Raw genomic sequence first — 12,263 nt, 5'->3', positions numbered from 1 at the left:
AGGACCGAGCCTCTAAGCCATGGTATCACCTAGCGGGCATCAGGGCTGGTTCAGAGATGATCACAGTGGGTTGGGTAGTCTGGGCTATTACGATGCATAATCTGTGCTGTTGATTTTATTAATATTCTCTGTGATTGTATATGAGTGGACTAGGCCACAAAACCAAGGTATCACCTGGAAGGCACTGAGGTGAGTCGACAGATAATATTGATGTGCTGGGGTTCTGCTCGATATGAATGTATCATTGTATTTTACTGATATCCTATTTGGCCTTGTTGACTTGTCTGTGAGAACTAGGTATCAAGCTATGGTGTTGCATGGGTGAGGGGGGTTCAAGACTCTTAATGTGTGAATATGTTCTCATGGATATATGGATTGCACTACCTGTATGTATAATCTGTATTTTCATTTATATTTATCATTATTATTGTTATGAGCAGAGAGACAACATCTGCCGGAAGTAAATTCCTTGTATGTGCACAGGTACTTGGCGATTAAAGTCTGATTCTGATTCTGATGTATGACTGTTGGTAATATGCTTTAGCACCTGATACCATTGGCTGTACTCACGTATGGCTGAATAACAATTAAGCTTGAAATGAATTGCAGTCTGTTGCACAAACCCCAGTCCCCAGTACTATCTGCACACATGCAATGAAAGTTTCTTTCTGAAGCATATGACTGAAATCGCAATGTTTCAGGGCAAATACTGGAATTTGGCACAAAACAAAAATAAACTGTTGGAGAAACTCAATGGGAAAACAGCATCTCTGGGAGACGGAAAGAAGAAAAATATAGTTGATGTCTTGAGTGGAGACCTGCATCAGGATTGACTTCCAACAGCAGTTTGTGTTTCTGCTCTAGTAAATGTGTAAGGCACTTATTACAGAGTTTTAGCACATTCAGCACCTGCGAGGTTCTGAGGTCACATTGTTATTAGGCTCTTTGAACTCAAACTACACAAAATATTTTGTCCATCCAAATGAATAAGGCTTTGAGAATTATTGAGAAACAAAGGGAATGTAGTGAACAAATACAAGGATCGCCATCACATTGAATACAAGAGGGTGGTAGTTATGGTATAGCTTTATCAAACTGTGGCTAGGCCACAACAGGAGAACACTGACTAATAGTCACCCTGCCATAGAAAGGACGTGATTATACTGGAGAGATCATCCATAGAGCTGATTCATTAGAACCCTGTCTTGGTTGGAACATTACAGCTATGAAGAGACACCTGGGTTTGTTTTCCTTTGAATGGAGGTGGAGGGACATTACACAGGGCATCGACAAAATAAACAGTAGGAACCTTCTCCTCGTGGCAGAGGTATCGAAGACTGAAAGGCTTTAGGGTGAGGAGTCAGAGACTTAGAGCGAGTCTGAAGAACTTTACCTATCCAGAGGGTCAGAGGGTGGTTCGAATCTAGAACATACTGCACAAGTGGATGTGTGGGAGAGTATTCTCACAATATTGAATTACCTAGATGATCACAATGCTGGTGATTAAAATTCAGTTATACATTGGCATGGACGTCACACATCTTGATAATGACTTAATTCCAAATTATGCAATTTTGTTCCTTCCTTTTCTGGGTATTACCAACAGCTGTATTAGGAACTCATGCCCCAGAAATGCATTAGTGCAGTGAAGCACTACAAGCTACTGCATTAAACTAAAAAGCACATGTCACCCTCTCACTGGGCTCATTAGCTAACTCGGCTGACAGCCATGTGACTCAGTGGTGAACAGTCATCTTTCATAAACAATATACTTCTAGGTTGGTATGATTTGGGGTTCAACCAGACAGGAATGCCATGATGTTCCAATTAAAGAAACTTTGATCTGAGCTTAAGCTGTGTAAATATTGCCCATACACAATTATTGGTTGGCAAGAAATAGTAGATCATACACCACATAAAATAAGTATATTTCCAATTTTAATTTTATCAGTTATTAAAAAATAAATGGAAGGGTCCATTACAGTTAAACTAGTCTAAATGTACACATGACCGTTGGGAGTTCATCTCTTCCAAAATTGGGTATAACCATTAATCATGGCATTGAACTTATGGTCTACATGAAAGAACTAGCCACTATCCGAACTTACCTTGAAGTCAACCTCAAACAAGCTGACTCTCTCAGGAGTATTGGCCCTCCTCCTTGGAGCCACTCATCTGAACAAAACACTTCTTGTTTTCACTTCTTGCAATGGGGACTCGACTTCCCACAGCATTCTGCGGCATCTTCCCTTCTGTCCCGCTTCGCAGCTCCCGTCAAAAAGACCCCAAACCAGACTACTGTCCATCACAAAGCTCTCTCCACCCTGCTCTCTCTAGAACTTTCTCCAGATCCCACCAACCTGATTGGTTGACACAACATTCCTATGTTGAACAGCAAGGCTTCAACAGCAGCTATACTTTATTAGGAGTTTGAAGCAATTTGGCAGTCAACAAATATGCTCAAAAACTTTTATAGTTGTACCATGGAGAGCATCCTGATGATCTGCATCACTGTCTGGTATGGAGGGGCTACTGCATAGGACCGAAAGCTGCAGCAGAAGGTTGTAAATCAAGTCAGCTCCATCTTAGGCACTGGCCTACAAAGTACCCAGGACATCTCTAAGAAGCGGTGACTCAAAAAGGCAGCCTCCATTATTAAAGACTTCCAGCACCCAGGACATGCCCTTTTCTCACTATTACCATCGGGTAGGAGATACAGAAGCCTGAAGGCACACACTCAGCAATTCAGGAACAGCTTCTTCCCCTCTGCCATCTGATTCCTAAATGGACTTTGAAGCTTTGGACACTACCTCACTTTTTAAATATTCAGTATTTCTGTTTTTGTACATTTTTAATAATCTATTCAATATACATAATTGATTTATTTATTATGTTTTATTTTATTTATAATTTTTCTTCTCTCTCTCTCTCTCTGCTAGATTATGTATTGCATTGAACTGCTGCTGCTAAGTCAACAAATTTCATGCCACATGCCCATGATAATAAACCTGATTCTTACCTTTAGCTAAAACCAAAACATTTTACCAGCAGGACATGCTGCTTTTGAAGAAAACTACTAAAATGAACTATCTACAGCAAAGCAATAGAAATCTTAAACAGGGCATTACACACAAATGAACAGAAAACCAAACAACAGTAGGAAGCTTCAGTACAGAGGGGAAAGGACCTCAGGAGTGTTGAGTGAAATTGGCTGAAAGCTTCAAAAAGATGCAGTCAAGACAGTGAAAAGCATATTCTCATTTATGGAGTAGAGGGTCAACATAATGATGAAAAATAAGTTTCAGCAAACAATTTGATGGTAAACAAGAGAGGTAACAAATTTGGGGACAGGGAGTCAATAATTCTAGAGAGTCATCTTTGGTTAGCTGCTGACCAAGATCAATTTTCTAAATGTTTCCTTCTGTCAGCCAAAAGGATTGAAGATGTCCTTAGACTTTATTACATGTCTGCATTTAACATCATGAAAAATCTTTGCCATGCAATTTATAGGGATCTACTGTCTGTTACTTGTGTTTTTATAAAACACAATATTCAAAGTGACTTTAAGCAATTGCACCTTCGATCCACCATGTGGCAGCAGAAACACAGAAAACAAATTTTAAGAGCTGGTGGCCAATCAGGAGTAACAATTTCCAAACTCTACCTGGGTTTTCAAGCAAAGTCCAATGTCAAAAATCTAATTCAAAAATATCATGCATAAATTAAATGAGTTTCTCACAACCTCCTAAAGCCTTCATAAAATTATCTGTAGACAGGTGGAGTACAATTTGCCTTTCACAACATTCAGATATACTGACATGCTTTACATACAGTTATGGAAATCGGTAATAAAAACACCTGGAAATATTCAACAGATCTGATAGTATCTATGGAAATGGAAACGGAGTTAACATTTCAGGTTGAGGACCTTTCACTGGACCTACGGAAGGTAGAAAACAAAATGGATTCAAAATTAACAAGTATCTTCGATCTCAAAACATTAACTATTTCCCTTTCAAGATGCTTTCAGCAGTTTTCTCTTTTTATTTGAAGTGGAGAAATTAGCATGACTTAAAAAACATAATAATTTGCACTGCTGATGTTGCCTCATCCAGACCATCTCTGGGACAATCAGAGATGGGTGAAAATGCAGGCATTACCAGCCTGAACACAATTTAAAAAAACTAAAATACAGAAACAAATCAATACAATCCAAATGAATGGCAGAACAGTTAAAAGGCACTTTTTCTGCACCAAAATTTGCTGAATTGTTGAAAGGCCTTGCTATGTCATCCCATTTCCATCTGCTGAACTTTCTTGAATGGCCACAATATATTTCAAGTAATCATTACAGACAAAATACACAAAATTCTCTGTTGTACTAGATCTCTATCACATTCTCCAATTTATTGGCCCCCAAAGATGATGCTTTTTGTAAAAATATTGACATGAAGTCAAAGTCAAATTAGACATTTCATTACAAATTTCCAACATGACTAGCAACTATTCACAGAATTAAAAAAACTTGTGTAGACCAATAGAACAGATGTTTAATTAAAATCAATATGAACGTACTTTACATAAGATCATAAGAGATAGGAGCAGGAGTAGGCCAATCAGCCCCTCAAGCCTGCTCCGCCATTCAACAAGATCATGGCTGATCAAATCTTAACTCTAGTTTTCACCGAATCCCACAAGGCAACAGTGCCAACCAACAGGGCACCATGCCACCCATTTTATTTTATTATTCATCCCGCCCAAACCCATGTGATCACCCGGGGAAGAAAAAACCGATTTGCCAATTGAGGAGAAAAAAATCTGGAAAATTCCTCTCCGACCCATCCAGGCTATCGAAAACTGGTCCAGGAGATCACATGGCTGATCTAAACCTAGCCTCATGTCCACTTACCTGCTCGCTCACCGTATCCCCTAATGCCATTTTTATCCAGGAAAATGTCTATCTCTGCTTTGAATTTATTGAGTGCAGTAGCTTCCACAGCTCTCTGGGGCAGTAAATTCCACAGCCCCACTACCCTCTGAGTGAAGAAATTTCTCCTCATCTCAGTCCTGGAACAGCATCCCCTTATTTTAAGATTATGCCCCCTAGTCCTACCTTCACCCATCATTGGGAACATTCTCCCCGCATCCACCCGATCAAGCCCCTTCACAATCTTATATGTTTCAATAAGATCGCCTCTCATTCTTCGGAACTCCAATGAGGAGAGTCCCAATCTACTCAACCTCTCATCATACATCAAACCACCCATCCCCGGAATTAACCTAGTGAACCTTCTCTGCACTGCCTCGAGAGCCAGTATGTCTTTTCTTAAATATGGACACCAGAACTGCACGCAGTACTCCAGGTGTGGTCTCACCAATACCCGGTACAACTGCAGTAAGACCTCCCTGTTCTTACACTCCATCCCCCTAGCAATAAAAGCCAGCATTCCATTGGCCTTCTTGACCACCTGCTGCACTTGCATACTAACTTTTTGTGTTTCCTGCACCAGGACCCCCAGATCCCTTTGCACAGAAGCACTTTCCAGTTTCTCTTCATTTAGATAATAACTTGCTCTATTATTTTTCCTGCCAAAGTGCAAGATCTCACACTTGTCAGTATTATATTTCATCTGCCAAATGTCTGCCCAATCACTCAGCCTATCTATGTCCCCCTGCAGGGTTTCAATGTCCTCCGCACTCATTACACTTCCTCCCATCTTTGTGTCATCAGCAAACTTCGATACGTTGCACTTAGTCCCTTTCTCCAAATCATTAATATAGATTGTAAAGAGTTGGGGTCCCAACACCAACCCCTGCGGAACACCACTAGTCAACAACTGCCAGTCTGAGAATAAACCGTTTATCCCAACTCTCTGTTTTCTGTTAGAAAGCCAATCCTCCACCCATGCCAGAATATTATCCCCAATCCCATGATTTTTTACTTTAAGTAATAATCTTTGGTGTGGCACCTTGTCAAATGCCTTTTGGAAGTCCAAATACACCACATCCACTGGTTCCCCTTTATCTACCCTATATGTTATGTCCTCAAAGAACTCCAACAAATTTGTCAAACATGACTTCCCTTTTGTAAAGCCATGCTGACTTTGTCCTATTAAGCTATGTTTATCCAAATGCCCTGTTACTGTTTCCTTAATTATCGATTCCAACATTTTGCCAACCACAGATGTTAGGCTAACTGGCCTATAATTCCCAGCCTTCTGTCTATTGCCCTTTTTAAATAAAGGAGTTACATTAGCATTTTTCCAATCTGCCGGGACCATTGCCGAGTCCAGCGAGTTTTGAAAAATTATCACTCAATGCATCCACAATCCCGACCGTCACTTCCCTTAAGACCCGAGGATGCAAGCCATCCAGTCCAGGGGATTTATCCACCTTCAGTCCCATTAATTTATCAAGTACCATTTCCTTGGTGATTTGAATCGTAGTTAGCTTCTCTCCCCCTAGAGCCCCCTGTTTATCCAGTGTTGGAATATTTTGAGTGTCCTCTACTGTAAAAACTGATACAAAATATTTGTTCAGCGTTTCCGCCATCTCCATGTCCCCTACCATTAATTTCCCGGTCTCATCTTCTAGGGGACCAACATTTACTTTAGCCACCCTTTTTCTTTTTATGTAACTATAAAAACTCTTACTATCTGCTTTTATGTTTTTCCCCAATTTACTTTCATAATCTATCTTCCCCTTCTTAATCAATCTTTTTGTTATTTGCTGCTGATCTTTAAAAGCTTATCGATCTTCAATCTTCCCACTAGATTTAGCTACCTTATATAACTTTCTTTTTAGTCGTATACTTTGCTTTATTTCTTTACTTAGCCACAGATAACTATTTTTTTCTTTTACACCCTTTTTTCTTCAGTGGAATATATTTTTCTTGATAGTTGTAAAATAACTCCTTAAATATACACCACTGATCAAGTACCGATCTACCCTTTAATCTATTTTCCCAATCCATCTTAAGCAATTCCGCTCTCATACCATCATAGTCTCCTTTATTTAAGCTCAGTACGCTTGTTTGAGATCCAACCCTCTCATCCTCTAATTGAATATGGAATTCGACCATGTTATGGTCACTTATTCCAAGGGGATCCTTTACTAGGACATTTTTTATTAGTCCTGTCTCATTACACAGGACCAGCTCTAAGACTGCTTGCCCCCCTGTCGGCTCAGTAACGTATTGTTCAAGGAACCCATTCCGAATACACTCAATAAACTCTTCTTCAAGGCCGCCGTGTCCGACTTGATTAGTCCAGTCAATATGAAAGTTAAAATCCCCCATAATTATAGCTGTTCCCTTATTACAAGCCCCAACTATTTCCTGATTTATGCTCCGACCAACTGAGTTACAGCTGTTTGGAGGCCTATAGACTACTCTCACCACTGCTTTTTTCCCTTTACTATTTCTTATTTCTACCCAAATTGTTTCGTTATCCTGATCCTTTGAGCCAATATCATTTCGCTTTATTGCAGTGATTTCTTGCTTTATGAACATAGCCACCCTACCTCCTTTTCCTTCTTGCCTGTCTCCCCTAATTGTCGAATACCCTTGTATGTTTAATTCCCAGTCCTGGTCACCCTGCAGCCATGTTTCCGTAATTGCCACAATATCATAACCATACGTAATTATTTGTACTGTCAACTCATCAATTTTATTCCTAATACTACGTGCATTCAAATAAAGGACTTTCAAATATGTTTGACACTTATTTCCTACCTTTTCCTTTTGTACAACTTTACGCTTATCGTACATTCTTTCCCCTCCTGACACTGTCTTTTTATTCCTCCACTTTTACCTACATCCATTACCTTCTCCATTGTCTTTTTAATTATTTGGTCTCTAGAATCCTTCCCCCCCACTAGTTAGTTTAAAGACCTCTCTGCAGCCCTAGTTATATGATTCGCCAGGACACTAACCCCAGCCCGGTTCAGGTGAAGCCCATCCCTCTGGAACAGTTCTCTCCTGTCCCAGTACTGGTGCTAGTGTCCCAAGAAGCAAAACCCACTTCTCCCACACCAGTCTTTGAGCCACGCGTTTAACTCCCTAATTTTATTTAACCTAGCCAAATTTGCTCGTGGCTCAGGTAATAATCCAGAGATTATTACCCTTGAGGTTCTGTTTTTTAATTTGACCCCTAGCTGCTCATATTCCTGTTACAGAACCTTCTTCCTTGTCCTATCTATGTCATTAGTACCGACGTGTACTAAGACAACTGGATCCTTGCCCTCCCACTGCAAGTTTCTCTCCAGCCCAGAAGAGATGTCCTTAACCCTGGCACCAGGCAGGCAACATAGCCTTCGGTACTCTCGCTCTCGGTTGCAGAGAACCCTATCTATCCCCCTGACGATACTGTCCCCTATTACTACAACATTTCTATTGACTCCCCCCTCTGGAATGGCCCCCCACTCCATGGTGCTATGGGCAGGTTGCTCATCCTCCCCACAGTCCCCGCTCCTGCCCTCATAGGGAGTTAAAGCCTCGAATCTGTTGGACAAGAGCAAGGCCTGCATCTCCTCCAGCCCTACGTCCTGGATTCCCCTACTTTCCTCACTCATAGCCACACCATCCTGTGCTCAGAGAAATTTGAGCAAGAATATGGTCACTTTTTCCCCATTTCTACTCACCTCTATAATTTGCAATGTAACATGCTAGAATTAATCCTGGACATATTATCTGCATTTAACACAATGGTTTATGTTCCAATAACCTATTCTTCATGATAATTATTATGCATACGAAAGACATGCAAATGTACATGGTTTCATGTCTGTTTCAAATGTCTCACAGAGCTGTCAAATTCAGATTTGAGTTTAAGCCTCTAGAATGATAAGCTCATTTGAAAACAAATCCATAGAATATCTGAAAAAAAAATTAAGGCAGTCTTCATCTTCAAGAGGAAATAAAATTGTTGGGGAAGAAATCTTACAATCTTAATAGAGGAAACCATTGCCTTCTTTTATATCTGACATAGCCTAAGTCTAATGACCCCTCTAGAAGTCTTTAAATACTTGCATGATATTACAAATTAAATTTTACACTTCCTTCCAAACAGAGACACGGTTAGTTCCCACCTTTCTATCCATCTTCAATGGAAAACTTCACAGAAAAGTAAAAGCTGTGGGACAGTGAACTGATAAAATGGAGCCAAACTGATAAGATAGAATCACAGGAAAGTGACGAGATGGAACCAAAGCAACACAACATCTGCTAGAAACTTCAGCGGGTTGAGCAATACTGGTGGGAGAAAACAATTTGTCAGTTTCCATTCGAAACCCTACAGCAGGACTTGGAACGGACAGGCAAAATGGGTAATATGGAGAGAGGAAGGGGAGTGGTGGGAAAGGATTCCACGGACCAAGGAGGGGTGTAAGATGGCAAGCAGGTTTTGCCAGATAGGGGAGGTAAGGGAGATGGAGTTGGGCAACCGTGGCAGATGAATGATAGATGGAAGCAGGCAAACAGAGAAATACATCAGAAGATTGGAGACAACTGCAGGAGGGAGATAAGTAAGAACAATGATGGGGAGATAAGAATGGGAACCATTAGAGAAGGGAAAGGTGAACAGTTGGAATCAGGTGGAAGATGTGGGGAACCTGTGTGTGGTTTGATGGGTGGAGGAGGGGGAGCGGGACAAAGATGGATGATGGGTGAAGGAGGAGTGGGGGATGTGGGCAGTGGGGAAAATAGGATGACTGGAGTATCAGAAGGGGGGGGGGGAGGGGAAGCAGAAAGGATTTAACCCAAAATCAGAAAAATATTCATGACATTGAATTACAGATGACCCAGGCAGAATATAAGGTGTTGGGTAGTGAGATCCCAGTCTGAAATTTCCACTGCCATTTAAGTAGTAATGATCAGCTATATCACCAGAATCCCAGGTAGAGTCATAGAGAAGTACAGCGCAGAAACAGGGCCTTCAGTCCATCTAGTCCAAACGAAAATCATTTAAACTGTCTACTCTCATCGAACTAGGCCGGGACCAGAACCCTCCATACCACCACTATCCATGAACCTATCCAAACTTCTCTGAAACATTGAAATTAAGCTCACATGCACCACTTGAGTTGGTGGTTTATTCCATACTCTCACAACCTTCTGAGTCAATTAGTTTCCCCTCACGTTTCACTGAAACTTTTCAGGTCCTCCAAACAGACCCAGCAAAATCCTTAAGTTTTCTCTGTACTCTTTCAACCTTGTTTACATCTGTCTTGTAGGAACGTGACCGGGGCTGCACACAATACTCCAAATTAGGCTTCACCAATGTCTTGTACAACTTCTGAAAGTGAGGTACTGCCAGAGAAGAGGAGTTGATTTGCTATGCAAAGTAAGCCCCACCTGCACCCATTTTCTTTTGTTCTCTTGATTTGTAGCTATACACCAGATAAACTCATTTTTTCAACAGAACCCAAAATCTCCATTGCTATGAGCATAATAGATTTCCAGCTTTTACCTGCAGGTTATAATGAAAATCTCTGTCATCAGGAGAAATGTTAATGATGTAACTAACGACCAAAATTAAATTCCAGCCTTAATACATACTTGGAAGCATTTTCTGAGCTTTAAGTTTCCTCACAATCCATTTTGTTTCTTTCCAAAGTTGATAAATTTGACTTTCTCCATGTTTCTGCATCATTTAATCAGGCAAAAATTAACCACGGCGAACAGGAAGAATTAATCTATATATGTCCGTGCATTTTAATTCACATAGCTTACTCTATACAGCAATTCTCAATTAAATCAATAGCAATTTAGTTTAACTGGGAAAAAGATTTTAAGGGCAATGGAAATAAGGTTATCTTTTCAGTGTTAGCCAGTGATGAATCACTTTGTAAAGCACATTCTAAGCAGCACTATTTTGTTTTTACCCAAACCAGTGTGAAACAACAGCAAATTAAACTCACATTTTCTATAACAAATGTCCATTCTTTGTCTTCAAATTCCTCAGCATGAGGATCCTAGAAGAAATAATCAGTTTCAATTAAAATTGAATTCTTATTTTTGCTTTTGTTTTTATATATAACCCGTATAATATTAATGAAACCCAAATAAAAAAGTGCATGAACATTTGCAAATCTGTTGAAAGAGATTAATGTGGATACGTATTGAACATTAGTTTGCAGATTTAAACAATATAGCGTTAAATATGTTTTGGCAGTGCATGGTACAAGTGTGTAAATTATATCTTCTGTACTGAAACCACTGCATGCCTATTCTTTTTCTGCACACTTTCAACTTTTCAATGAGCTTCAATCTGCTTTATTAACAGAACTCAAGTATTAGTATCAATTCATGTGTAGGGTTTCATATCTCTGACTTTCTCATATTCCTAGACATATTGCTCAAAAATATATCTATTTATTTCACTATAGTTTTGAAAATAACACTAATTTCAAGGGCCAGGATTAAAAGATCTGGTCATGAATTTTAAGGACGTCATTACTGAAAAATAGGTACCTAACATCAACATCAAGCACAGTTTGATTTATTTCAATAAGTACTGGGTGTCAAGATATTTGCTACAAAATATACAGTTATGACCAATATTTGTCCAAAGCATCAAAAAGATCTGTTCTCAAAACGGTACTACTTTACAGATATACATGAAAAAAACAATATAGAAAAACACCCAAGTAATTGCAATTTCCTCACATAGGTATGCAGTGTAAGTTTTCAAACAACTTCCACAAATTGAGCAGTAGACTAGTACACAATGCACCACTGTGGCAAAAAAAAACACAAAATCTGGACAATCTGCTGGAGGAACTTTGCCAGTCAAGCAGCATCTGTGTGAGGAAAGGATCAGATGATGTTTTAACTCAAAATCTTGTATTCATCCCGATGCAGGGGTTCAACCCCAAACAACAACAATTCCTTTCCTTTCCCACTGATGCTACTTAACCCGCTGGGTTCCTTCAGCAAATAGTTGCTCCAGATTCCAGCATCTTCAGCTTCTTGTAACCCTACAGTATCTAATATATCATTGAAAAACATAATGATTAGTATAAGAATAATTTGGTAATTCTTAGCAATATTCTTATGCAATCATGTGGCTTGCACGCATTGCACAGGCTTCAGTAATTTAATTTCTACTAATTCATTTGAAACTATGGATAATTCTAGTCTACCAGTCAGCATTCAATTTAGAATAAAGTACAAACAAAAATATCTTTTTTCTTTTACAGAAACAAAGAAAATTTTGTGAGATCTTCACAAGCTAATGCTAAATTTATACTGAAGACTGCTGCAA

At 39.6% G+C, this 12,263-nt stretch overlaps 1 protein-coding gene across 2 annotated transcripts in view; it reads right to left on the bottom strand.

The window, feature by feature from the left end:
* The window catches only part of ehbp1 (EH domain binding protein 1), a 387,730-nt gene that overhangs the window by 323,173 nt on the left and 52,294 nt on the right, over positions 1–12,263 (bottom strand). For both annotated transcript variants that reach the window (XM_059986115.1, XM_059986116.1), the window contains exon 5: positions 10,918–10,971. In XM_059986115.1, the coding sequence (XP_059842098.1) occupies positions 10,918–10,971 (54 nt within the window). The remainder of the gene's footprint in view (positions 1–10,917; positions 10,972–12,263) is intronic.

Source organism: Hypanus sabinus, chromosome 12, assembly GCF_030144855.1.
Source record: "Hypanus sabinus isolate sHypSab1 chromosome 12, sHypSab1.hap1, whole genome shotgun sequence".
Taxonomy (NCBI): Eukaryota; Metazoa; Chordata; class Chondrichthyes; order Myliobatiformes; family Dasyatidae; genus Hypanus; species Hypanus sabinus.
The sequence above is the reverse complement of the archived record's forward strand: the minus strand, read 5'-3'. Positions and strand labels throughout refer to the sequence as shown.